Source organism: Thamnophis sirtalis, unplaced genomic scaffold (assembly GCF_051295495.1).
Source record: "Thamnophis sirtalis isolate CommonGarterSnake01/CBP01778 unplaced genomic scaffold, rThaSir2_p1.2 scaffold_11, whole genome shotgun sequence".
Classification (NCBI taxonomy): domain Eukaryota; kingdom Metazoa; phylum Chordata; class Lepidosauria; order Squamata; family Natricidae; genus Thamnophis; species Thamnophis sirtalis.
The window spans coordinates 44,568,168-44,580,946 of NW_028261391.1; the positions used below are offsets into that span (position 1 = coordinate 44,568,168).

General features: G+C 41.5%; 2 protein-coding genes across 4 annotated transcripts in view; one reads left to right on the forward strand and one right to left on the reverse strand.

The window, feature by feature from the left end:
- Nucleotides 1-1,058, forward strand: part of MMS19 (MMS19 cytosolic iron-sulfur assembly component) — a 27,413-nt gene extending 26,355 nt beyond the window's left edge. The window contains exon 31 of the mRNA XM_014066550.2: nucleotides 121-1,058. Coding sequence (XP_013922025.2) covers nucleotides 121-148 — 28 coding nt within the window. The 3' untranslated portion in view covers nucleotides 149-1,058. The remainder of the gene's footprint in view (nucleotides 1-120) is intronic.
- On the reverse strand, nucleotides 928-12,713 carry ZDHHC16 (zDHHC palmitoyltransferase 16). Of its 3 annotated transcripts, none has more exons than XM_014066551.2 (11): nucleotides 12,580-12,713; nucleotides 9,722-9,974; nucleotides 7,926-8,120; nucleotides 7,307-7,398; nucleotides 5,513-5,541; nucleotides 5,070-5,203; nucleotides 4,887-4,934; nucleotides 4,324-4,409; nucleotides 4,030-4,153; nucleotides 3,287-3,357; nucleotides 928-2,686 (listed from the first exon to the last, which is right to left on the reverse strand). In XM_014066551.2, the coding sequence occupies exons 2-11, from the start codon at nucleotides 9,956-9,958 to the stop codon at nucleotides 2,572-2,574; spliced, it is 1,131 nt and encodes a 376-aa protein (XP_013922026.1). In that variant the 5' UTR covers nucleotides 9,959-9,974; nucleotides 12,580-12,713; the 3' UTR covers nucleotides 928-2,571. The 3 variants fall into 3 exon arrangements, with proteins under 3 accessions (XP_013922026.1, XP_013922027.1, XP_013922028.1); XM_014066552.2 differs by lacking the exon at nucleotides 12,580-12,713 and adding an exon at nucleotides 11,650-12,439; XM_014066553.2 differs by lacking the exon at nucleotides 4,887-4,934.
- Between the last annotated feature and the right edge of the window lie 66 nt (nucleotides 12,714-12,779).

Below are 12,779 nucleotides of genomic sequence, written 5' to 3' on the forward strand. Positions count from 1 at the left end.
AGTCATACAATCCTTAAATGGCCCTGAATAATTTGACTTTGATAATAAGCTTTGGAAAGCATGGTTTGCAGTGTGTATCCTTTCCTTTTCTCATCTAAATCTGTCATCTATTTATTACAGGTTTCTGCTTGGGACACCTGGCAGGTGAAACGTCTCACTGTGAATCCTGACTGACAATCTTTTGTCCGTTTGCCTTGGACCACTTTTATTAGAAGTTCAGCAAAACTTTGGACAAAAACGGAGGAGTTTCCTTCCTTTTTAGGGGTGGACTGCATTTTCTATAGGCTGCTGGAATCCTAACCACAGTGGATGCAACCCTCAAGCCTCACTTTTTACTGCAGTGCAGTATGGCAGAGGTAGCAGAATCTCCTGCGTGCAATAGATGGGGTTAGATAAATAAACCATTTGTTGAAAGCTTCTGGAGAAGATGCTTCTTAAGAGAAAAACATTGAACTGAGCATAGCAAGTTCAGTTCTGCTAGTCTTCATCATGTTGTTGGAGTACTACATTCTTATATTCCTCATTTAGCGGTATAAAAATTAACCACTATAAACCATAGCTAATGTCTACTAGAGGAATTCAAACAATTTTCATTTATAATAATTTTGCACACATGAAACACGTGTAGTCATCAGCAAAATAAATTATTACAATTTGGGATAATTATAAAATTCAGAATCACTCTAAATACAAATGACACGAACTATGGAAAGGGTTATTTAGACAGTTGTTTAGCTATCTTGGGTATACATATATATGTTTGAGAAAATATAAACTGGTGAAAGCAGAAGTAAGGCTCATTTAGAGTGCTGAGAGTATGTTATAATATGGTTGACAACAGGAATGTGATATTCTATAAAACACCAATTTACCAGCTATAGGTTGCCACTTGCTGTCCCTGCTTATCTTTGAAGGGGGGGGGGGGGAGAAGTTGGATACTTCGGGAAACAAAAGTGCTGGGCTGAAACTACTCATTGTTTTTATTCTCTAAGAATACTTTTGGAGCTGAAAAATGATATTGGAAATAAAAATAGTGAAGGCTGGTTCTTTGCTGTAAACTAGTCTCGCATTTATTTTAATAAAACTTTCCTAAAATAATTGAAATGAAGCAGAGATGATGGTAAGGGAGATGTGGGCATAATATCATCCACCATGCTGATTTGAACAGTTTGAAGCTAGTTAAGTGTTTAGAATGTCAGGATGAAACTGTTGTTTAGATGTAAATTTGGCAACATCTAATACCTTATATTCTTTATTAGTGCTGTTTTTAGAACGTATGAATAGTATTCCACCTAGATTTTTGTGAAGCATTTCCTTTTCAATCTAATTTTGAAAAGCTTTAACAGTGGGATGCTCCCCTGATGTAAAAGATACTGTAAAAAAACAAGGTTTCCTTGATTTAGTAATGTCAAAGGAAATCTCATTAATGAATATAGCAGAATTGCAACAGAAAGTGGGTAAGAATAGATCACTGCACAGTAATCATGGTAGTTTATACTACTGTGAATATTAGGAAAAAGCTACACTTCACAAGAGTAAAAGTTGTTGGAATATAAGGCAGGGAAGGACTGCTGAAAAGTTCTGTTTAAAGGCCACACCATTTCACCTTTTTTGTTTACATAAAATAAATTTCGGATGTTCTGTTCATTGAACATAAACATTTAATAAACTGTGGGGTTCCAGGCTTAAATGCTTGACTATTTAGTTTCAATACTCTGCATAACAGCTTATCTGGTGCTTTATTGATAAATAGATGGCGAAAGGCAAGGCCACTCTGGCTAAGGGAGGGGGGATTTTTTGCTACAAAAAGAGTTACTAGCCAATCATGCCATGTTCTCATTATTAGTGTATTATATCGGTGAAGGTTTAACTAGGTCAAACCCAGTACAGATTTCTGCCTGTTGGGGAAGAGATAACTCTAGACTCCTGTCTCTTTAAATAACCTTGTTAAGTGTGTTATAGAAATAAACCATATATGTTCTAGAGCTGCAGCTGAATTGTAGCTGTTGAAACATTAATTTGTCCCATCGACTGGAAAAATAACTTGTTGAATATAGCCTGGATAGAGATTGGTAATGGACATGTTGTTTAGTTTCAATACTGCTTGTTGCTTGAAATAACCATTGAATCAGAAATCAGTATTAAAAGTAAATAATTACTATATATTTTTTAAAAAAAGTCTACTGCTGTTAGTTATGAATCAACAGTTTGTATTCAATCTTTTCACTGCTCCTTTTCCCACTAAAGAGGAGATGGTTGTTTTTTATATTTATTTTTATGATAAAAAATCTGTCCTTACAAGAAAGAACTACTTGCTCCCTCTTCAAAACTGACAATACTTTGCTCCAGCCCCATTGGACTGTGTGCAAAACAAAACAGACACAGGCAATAAATCCCCGACTGCAGCTGGATGTTCTCCAGTCTCCTGTGGGATGAGCAGTTCATTGCAGATATGCCACTGTGATGTTAGCCTGCCAGTTTAGGGACCATGTATTCTGTTATGCTTTCCAATGAAAGAAGCCTGTGGTTTCAGGTCTTCCACCGGCTGGGACACTTTCTTCTTCATCCATCTCAAATCGCCAAAAGTGGCAACTTCTGTTGAGCAACATAAGGAGGAGTTTCCCAACTCAAGCCAGATCCATAAGGGGGATGTGGGGAAGGTAGTAGAACTCGAGTGAGCCAGTGTCTGGGAAAAAGAACAAGGCTTCAGTAAGAAATGTGTACAAGTAGTCCTCAATTTATGACTGGTTAATGAGCGTTTGAAGTTATAATACATTCAAAAGGTACTGTATTCATGACCCATTCTTGAAGTTATGGTTGCCATCCCACCCCTGTGGTCACATGATCACATTTTGATTGCTTGGCAACCAGCTCACATTTATACTGGGTTGTGGCATTCCATATCATGTGATCATTAGCAACTTTGTTTTCCATTTTCCAGCAAAAAGCACCCAGTAAATAAAATGGGTTCACACTTAATGACCACATGGTTTGCTTAAGGAATGTGGCGACTTGCTTGACCATCATAAAAACAGTCATAAAATAAACTGGAAACATGGCATCTTGACTTTTGACCAAAATTTTGGTGCCAATTGTGGTTGTAAATCAAGAACTTCCTGTAGTGCAGGAAGACATGGAAGTCTGTTTTAATAGTGCTTCTGTTAGCATTTTCTAATTGCCAGGTACTTAGAATAGTCATATATTATGAGTCTAAGTAATTCCAGTTATGATAATTTATTTCCTCATCTGGAGCATCCATGCTATGTAGTACATGCATATCTGTTACCTCTGTCTTTCGACACCCAGGAAAACCTTCCAGTTGCCCAGTGGACCAAAGCTGTATGGATTTCGAAATATCTAGAGCCAAGAGAAAAGGGGAATGAAATGCAATTCAATTATTTTGATTCTAACTCAAGCATTCTTCCTCTAGAGGAGAAAAGGTTTGCATGTATTTCAGTGTGATTGGCAAGGACTTCAGATATTTAACAATAAAACTGCATACAATGCAACTTTAAAATATACAATAAAGCAAGCTCATGGTAATTGGCATTGAATTTTTCTGTTAGAAGTGTCAACCATAGTAAAAGAAAATGCTCTTGAAAAGTTTGTCCTCAAAATTCCCTCTATCTGAGCTACTTGATAAATTCTAAATTGCTAGTAAAGAAAGGCCTATAGTTTATCTGTGATACACAGACCTTATAGGGGAGACCATCAAAAATCACAGAAACAATCAACTGAGGGGAAAAACGGTTAAACCCTTTACTAGATGATGATGATGCGTATATAGACTTCTAAATGTGTTAAAATAACCCAAATAAAGTAGCATAAAATTTAAAGCTATGATGAACTGCAGTGTAAAAAATGCCTTGCGTTTCTAAAAGACAGGAAAGTTAAAAACAGGCAAATCTAAAAGATTTGTAGGTTTTAAGAGACATGCTAGGCATGCTAAAAATAACTTTTGGTCTGCAGCTGAGTGGGTCTGTCCCCCTTTTTCTTTCTCCCTTTTGGAAATTCAGTCTCTTCCTTTACCTTGCTCTTTTTCTGTAGCCTCTTTTTTTCTTTGCGATTGATGTGTCGTTCGATGCTGGTCTCACCACGGGTGATGAGGGCTGAATGCCAGAGCATGAGGGCACCCAATGCCAAGGCTACTGAACTGAGAGAAACAGTTTAAAAAACAAGGATGTTGAACTGTGCTGAGAGGAATACCTCTGGAGGACCATGCAATCTGGGATACTCCAAGATTGACTTGGAAGCACTCTGAAAATTTCTTGAAGTAGTTTTTTCCCCTCCCACCTCTTTCCACCAAAGAACTAGATCAGTTACCTGCAGAGGACCCAGGCGTACACTATGCTCTTGTGGAAAGCTCGCTGGCGGAAGGAAAAGGTGGGTGGTGGTGTCTGGGAGTAAGTCTGCAAGTAAGAGCAGATGTTGCCACAATTGGAAGTAAGAATGCAGGGAAGAGAAAGCAGTGGCCCAAGCCAGAAGCTGCCAAGGGCTTTCTAGGACGAACAAATGAAATGGAAAGCACAACAAGCAAGCCTGGTATATTTTTAAGACACAAAGACTATGGTCATGAGAGAGATGGGCAGAGCACTGGGACCCTGGACACAGTTTCCTTACTCCCCATTAGCATTTGTCTTTCAAAAGCAGACAAAACATCTGGTTTGGGAAATATTCCCTCCATGTGTAGGGACAAAATGCCAGTTGAATGGTGTTCCATAGCTCCCTTGTGAGGAAGAATGGAAGGTGTGTCTGCCCAGGAAATAAAAAGTGAATTGTTGTGACAATCACTTTTGTAAAATCAGAATGGAACTAAAATGAAACTAAACTCCCATTATATGCCCTGTCCTGCTTTGACTTGAGCAGCTGATGAGCAGATACCCCACCTGATTGGCTGTCACGTGCAGTTTCTCCTTGTCAAGTAGTTTCATTTTCTATCGGATGGAAAAAAGGCCACCAGTTACCCTCGTTTAATTCTTGGCCTATACGCACCCCTGCTGCATAGGGCAGCACCTCTGCAGGTTTCAAGGCCTTTCCCCTAAAGAAAACAGTCTGCCTCCTGTGCTCACCTCAATGGCAGCATAAGCTTCCCAGAACATGTCCCAGCCACTGATACTGCTGTAGATGCAGCCCATGGTCATGAAAAGCATGAAGGAGAAGAAATAGCGATGATTGTAGTGTCCCACACAGTTGTTAAGCCATGCTGTCTCTTCAGGTTAAAGATCTTTAACTCCAGGGAGAAAGCCAACCTTTTCCCATTTACAACAGCCCAGCCTACAAACGCTGCTCACACCTAATTCCCACAGCATTCTTTTGTACCTTCAATGTGAACCACTTGTGTTAAACAGAGAAGCCGTCAAACGTTTTCCTGATGCATGCCATAAATCACTTGCTTTGGACAATTATTTTCTTTCTGTTTATGGGAACAGAATCACTTAGATTTCTTCAACAAACAATCCATCTGAACCTGATCTTTTACCCTTAGTCCTATTATAGACCTGCAAAAGGATACGGCAGTGATGGTCCATCTTCAACACACACCTGTGAGAGGGAAACGGCATTAATTTTAATCACAGAAGGGTTGTTGATATGCAGCATAACTATTAACAAAGGAACAGTTCAACCATAGAGGTCAAAACAAAATAAACCAGCGGCTGAGTTGCATATTACCTTTAATATGAGACCTAATGGACCATGAACATTATTTCCCAGTCTTGGGAATAATAATGTATTAAGCTTGTGTGCTATCCTACTCTCAATACCTTTGATTGGCTTGTAACAATCACAGAAATTATAATAAAATCAAGAAAATGGAAAAAAAAGATTTTAAAAAATGGCAAGTGTGGTGGTCAGAAGTCTCACTCTGCCTGGGTAAAGAACCAGATCTTCATGGCTCTTCTAAACAGCAGAATTGGGGTCATCCAAATCTTGGGGGGAACCTCTTCCAGAGTGCAGTTGCTGCTATTGAAAAGTCTTCCTTCTCAGGCCCTGAGAAACAATCTCAAGGAAACTAGGAACACACCAACTTCAGGATTGAACTAACCAGGCAGCAGTGGTAGAACACAGCCAGTCCTTCAAGTAACCCTGCCCTGTGCCATACAGGCTTTATAGATAACAGCCAGCACCTTAAATTGCACCCAGAAGCAAATTGGAAATCAGTGCAGCTGGCATATTATGATTAAAAACAAAGTATGTATTTTTATTGATTACTTCATAATTATTAATATTAAAGAAGCTAATGTTCTGTGCCCAAAGATAAGACTGTGTACTCTACAGATGCATAATCACAATAAAATGTACAGTGTTAGCTATTTGAAAAGGCTAACTTTCATTTCTAAAAACTGAAAGCAAATGTTTGGTCTTTATTGCTTTAGGTGATGAAATTAAATTTTTAATTGCTGAAGAGTGCAAAAAATTCAAATTCACCAAGAGGAAGAGAAGTAGATTTAGATTTATAGCTAGAATCTATTTGTAATCCCAGCAGTAACAGACCTTATACAAGATCAGTACATAGGAACTTATCAGGTTTGTGCAATTTTTTCCCCCTCTTCTTACAAACAACCCTGCTTTATGTGTCAGTCCAAATTTCCCTTTGGAAAAAAATTATCCGAAACTTTTATAATGCAGCTGAAACACAATACAGGGAACATTAGACTGTGCTTATGATGTGACTTAGCTGGATAATGAAACGTCTGCAAGAAAACACTCAAGCTCAGTGAACAGTCAGGACTCCACAATTCAACCCTGAGCTACAAATACTATCTTCTAAAATTAGACTTGTACAACAGAACAAAAGCCCACAGCTTAAGCCAGTCAGTCCTACTGCTGAGGCAATTATGAGATTAAAAAATGCCACCATTAACACTTCGCGTCTACCTCAGAGAAACTTTGCACCATATAAATGCATGCATTGGTGCTCACGTATTATTCTAAGTCAACTATCTGAGCAGTTTATTAAAATATAACAAGCAGGAATATACTGAAGGAAAATTAGCAATCAGAATGAAGACTAACAGATTCCTAAGAACTGCTGGATGAGAGTTGTATGCCTCATATTTCATGTTCACAGATTTGCAGAAATAAATCTAATTAATAATTTCCATACGTTGAGAGGAAACAGCAAGAAATTAAACTTGCAGAACCTCATATGGGGTCGCTGTGTGCCTTGCAACAAAAGAGGCCAAGAGTAGAGTTTTTTCCAAGGTTCTCAAAAAACAAGGATGACACCCCCCCCCACAAAAAAAAGGACAGATGGCAGGGAAGAATGAAAGAAATGAAATGCAGATTTGACACAATGATGGCTCACCTGTTGCAGATGCTACAGTGGTGGGTCCGGGCAGGTTTGGGGGCAATACATTTTCTGCATATTGACACAGCAGCAAGATCATTCTTTGGGTGCTGTAGGAAGGGAAAAGCAGCATTTCTGAGCATGGTGGAGCATAGCTTCTTAGACTTTTGGCTAAAAATACTTGGGTAAGTATTGTTGAGTAGAAAAGGTATTGCCTTTTCATTCTTATCAAAGCTAACGATCAGAAATTCTGGGGCAGTGTTTCTGACCCTTGGCATACTCTTTTTTTGGGGGGGCGGTTGTTGTTCACAGCATGTAAACAACTCCAGCTGATTTTGGTCCATGATATTTCATAGTAAAATGACTAGTGGTCAGATTTTCACAATATATTTACCCATAGTTAACTGAGCCCAATGTTCTGGATTTACACAACACACTGAATCATAAATTAACCATATGGTTTGCAGAACACATAAGGCTGAAATGTGGTTGGCTGGAGGATAGTTCAGTAAGTTGTGTGAACCCAGGTAGGCAGAAAAAAGGCTGGAAACCATGCTGAGCAGTCCTGCTTATGAATCTAAAGAAAGATTAAATAATAAAATAAGTCCAAATATAAATATTAAAGCCTCAGTCCTACCTGTGGTGGATAACCAGGCTGAGTAGTTATAGCCATGTAGTAATGGAAAACAATCATGACAAGGTTCCAATGGCCATAGACAATATGCCAGAAGATCCAGGGAATGGGATAGGTCTGGAGAATCATTGGAAGGAGGCAAATGTACACTATGCCCACCACAGAAGTGGTCAGTGTTATCACCAGAGCCACAAACACCTGTTGAAGGTATAAAGGAATTTGCGCTAGCAAGACACTATATTCCAAGTCAGCCCTTCTGAAGAGAAAGGGTGTATGGCAGATACATCCCCTTATTAAGCCCTTTTTGTTTTCTGGGAAGCCAAAAGAGATAATAGTTAGCAGATTCTATGAAGTCCTAATGCCACTTCCTCCTGCAATTTCAGTCCTTTTTTTAATCTCCTGGCTTTACTTACCGTGTTTCCCCAATAATAAGACACGGTCTTATTTTCTTTTTACCCACAAAATATGGCTTGGGCCTTATTATCAGGGGAGGGTTTATTGTTTTGGGGTTGCCGGGCAGCTGCTCTCTTGCAAATGGGCTCCCAAAGAGCCGGGCACAGCCTCGGGGGCGAACGGCTGTGTTGTGCTGTCGCAGCAGCGCAACACAACAGCCATGAGATGACCACACTCACAAGCAGCCGCCCGGCAAATCCCCTTTCCAGCCAGGCACAGTACCATTCACTGGCCTAGGGGTATCTCCAAGCTGCGTGAGTGTCTGTTCGTTGCCGCCCGGCTCCCGCGGCTTGGCGCCTTCGAAATGCCAGTGAATGGCACTCTGCATGGCTGGAGGGGGGTTGCGCAAGCAGCTGTTCCACTTTCGCTCATGCACCTCCCAGCATCACGATGCCCTCGCCCAGCTCTCCCCACAGAGCCAGAGCACCTCTGCTGCCGCCATCCCAGCATGGCTTTTTCGGCAGCTTCCAAACTGAGACTTCTGGCAATGGCCGCTCTGGGCGTACGCTCTATGGTTGAGAGTCAGCTGCCGATAGAGCATACTCCCAGAGCGTACAACCATAGAGCGTATGCCCAGAGCGGCCACTGCGGGACACTCAGTTTGGAAGCCACCGAAAAAGCCACGCTGGAATGGTGGCGGTAGCGGAGATGCTCTGGCTCTGCAGGGAAAGCTGGGCCAGGGCATCATGAGGCTGGGAGGCGCGCGAGCTAAAGCGGAACAGCCGCTTGTGCAACTCCCCTCTCCAGCCGTGCAGAGCGCCATTCACTGACCTAGAGGCATTTCGAAGGTGCCAAGCCACAGGAGCCAGGCTAAGGTGAACAGGAACTCACGCGGCTTGGCAATACCCCTAGGTCAGTGAATGGTGCTGTGCCTGGCTGGAAAGGCGGTTTGCCGGGTGGCTACTGTGCCCAGCTCTTTGGGAGCCCGCTCACAAGAGAGCAGCCGCCTGGCAACCCCCGTCTTCAGCTGGGCATAGCACTGCTCACCAACCTAGCGGTATCCCGAAGGCACCAAGCAACGCAATCACCTTTGCCTTCCCCCCGGTTCCCGCGGCTTGGCAACTTCGTGATACCCCTAGGTTGGTGAGCGGCACTCTGCCTGGCCGGAGGTGGGGGGTTGTCCAGGGGGCTTATTTGTGGGGGAGGGCTTATATTTTTGCCCACCAGAAAAATGTGGCATGGCCTTATTATCAGGACATGTCAGATTTTTGGGGAAACACGGTATGAGGTTGAAATATCTATGTATGTAGCTTGAAAACTAGAGCGGCAACTTTATTAATACAGAAAATATCTCTCCTTAACCCCCACCCCCACCCCAATTTTTGTTTGTCTTTGTAAGTACTCACCACTCCAAACCAACGAGTGACATGATCTACCAGCCAATATATAGGCTCAAAGAGGGCATCAAGAGCTGTGTCGCCATCAGCAAAAGAGTTGTAAAACAGAGAGCGCAAACAGAGATGTCCATATAGCCACAGTTGTTCCACTTGCTGGGTCAGCCAGAACCGACGCCGCTGACCTATCCGCAAACACTTCAGGAAGAGACGCATGACAGCGGAGTACATCCGCCGGCGACTCCTCATCCCTGCAGCTCAGAACCTGGGAAGAAAGGAGGAAGTGTCAGAAAGTATATGACAGGGCTTGGTGAGGAAAATGTTTGCACCAAACATTCAGAGCAGTGCTCTGGGTACTGCTCCATCGTCATCTTGTTAGGTAATGCCCAACTGCGCGTAGGTGAAGAATCTTTGCAACGAAATCTTTCCCCATTGTGGCTGGGGAATCACTCACTCTGGATGTCTCCAATGCAGCATTAATGGAAGAGTTATGCCCTCTTCCATAATACCAATGGGGATAATAACACAGCAATAAAGGTTTTGACTTTACTGATGCTTCTGCTTACTTTCCTAGGCTGAACAGCAAGATACCTGTGTGCCTGTATGCATATAGTATTCAGAATGCAGGCTGTGCTCAGAACTTGGTCTACAATTGCCTGAAGAGCATATCTTTTATGATTACCGGTATGTTTGGGTTTCTTTTTCCCCTGCATAACTGCAGAAAATCATAATAAAGGGAGAAAAAGGACTAAATCAGAGGAAGCCAAAAATATATCAAATGGTAAGGATATTAGAACTGATGAAACTGGCATGGTCTGGAATTGTAATCCAGGATTAGGCACCTCTCTGAGATATTGGACATCGGTTCTCCATAATCTCTAGCCAACACGAACATCATTTAAACAGCGAAGGAATAACTAGAATTTAGCCCAATACTCTTGAATAGGATACACTTTATACAACACTTTTAGATTTAAGAATAAGTAATGTAGCTAGAAATTATTCTAAAAAATCATTGCTTTCATTCCTCATTCATGCTTTTTTCTCTATCTTTTCTAAATACCAACGTATTCCATAATCACTAATCCCTCTCAAAACTAATCTCTTCCTTGGCATCTCTGCCTCACTTGAGCCAATCATCCCACTTGGACTAGTCTATGGCCAGCAAGGAAGGCCAAATGTTTAAAATATGACTTTTACCTTTTGTAGAACTCCAGCGTCAAGCAGCTGCTAATCAAAAAACAAGAAGGAACTTGAGCTGGATGAGCTCTGGAGAAAACTGATCTTGGCCAATTAATATTAAGTGAGAATGACTCTGAGAAGTCCTTTGTGGGAGCCAAAAGCACCCTGGTAAGGTGATGCTGTGGCAGATCAAATTAAATTTTAGCCAATGTAAAATTAGACCTACATGTTTCTGTCTAAAACTGCAACAACTGTTACTGGTTTTATGCCAACAAAATATTAATATCTCTCTCCTCCCAGTTCTTATTTCAAATAAGAGTTCTGCTATAGTCAATAGAAAACATATTATTTATTCTTAATGTTATCTCGGCATACAAAGTGGAATTCTTTCTTTGATATTGAGGAACTTCATTCTGAAGTTTGATGATAATTCACCAAGTGCAGGAGTGTGGTTTCCTGTTAAGTTCCAGAAGAAACCAACAAATCATGTGGAAAGCTTTGTAAAATCAACCTGAAAATTATAAACAATAATACTACTATCCTGAAAAATCTAAATCAGTCTTGCTTGCATTCCATCATTGCCTCAAATTCTCTGGCCTTCCACTACCTATTTTAAATACAATAATGCCCTCCTCCATGTATTAAGAGTCCCCACCATTTGTAAAGAGACAATATGACTATACAGATTATGACCACATAGGTTAAGCAGGGTGATCAGTTTCTCATACGCAAATATTTCATGGTGAGTCAAGAATTACCTGAATCCACTTCATTTGGCAGCTGTGGGAAGTGCAATACTTTAGCACAGGTCTTGTTGTCCAAAAAATTATGCACTAAAAACCAATGTTGTCAAATCATTGTATAATCGCTGTATAATATTCACAAAGAACAGATCTCAATTACCAGTAATTTTCTTGGGGTAGGATATTTAGAGGGAAGATCAGAAGATCCTGGTTATTCTTGCAGGACAAAATGCTTACATTAATTCATTAAGCACGAGTAGGCTACAGAAAAAAATAATGTAAGCATGTACTGAATATTTAGTAACACACAAATATTTTGTCTTCCCGTCATTGCCTTTTGCCAACCAAATTTACACCAAGACACCCACGACATAACGGAACCCGGGAAGCAGAGCCAATGAACCGCTTTCTAAAGGTTGTAATACTTTCTGACTCTCGAAGTTGAAAAAGGTGTGCCCGGGTTGTAACTCCGCCTTTGTGCAAAGCTCAGCTACTTAGGCACACATATGGCTTTGGCAATAAAAAATCAATCGCAGACGGGGAAGGAGAAAGAAAGCAATTGTCGCATCTATTCATCGGAATCTTTGGAGAAGGCCAAGGCTTAAAGAAGGAGAAGCACGTCTGCTTCGGCCAATCGTCCTTTTAAGACGCGAGAAACCAAAGCATCCTAAAAGAGGTCTTGCCCGCACGCATTTCAAGCAGGAGGCTAGGCAATTCTTCGGCCAGCGAAGGAAGCTTCATCCCAGATTCGTTTCACAGCAACAAGCAACATCAACGCCCAGAGCACGGGGACCATCAGAGTCTTCAGCAAGAAGGCTAAGCCCTAAACAGCAATGCAGGAACTTCTAGAGGCGCAAGCCGGGGAAACCCAAAGACGTGGAAAAAGGCCGTTCACCAATAGACATCACTGTCAAATCGGTTTCCTTCCAACTCTTCCCCGCTTACCTGGAGCTGCCATTTTGGGGGCTCAATCAACCCCGTTCTACAGACCTCTCCTCGACAATTGCAGCCTTCCCGGCATCATTTTTTCCCCTCCCCCCCCCTTATCCTTATTCGCACATGCGCGACTACACGTTGGCTAAGCTACATGAAACTACACTTCCCGTCATGCAATGCGCTTCAAAGCCCATTCTTTTCCGCCGGCC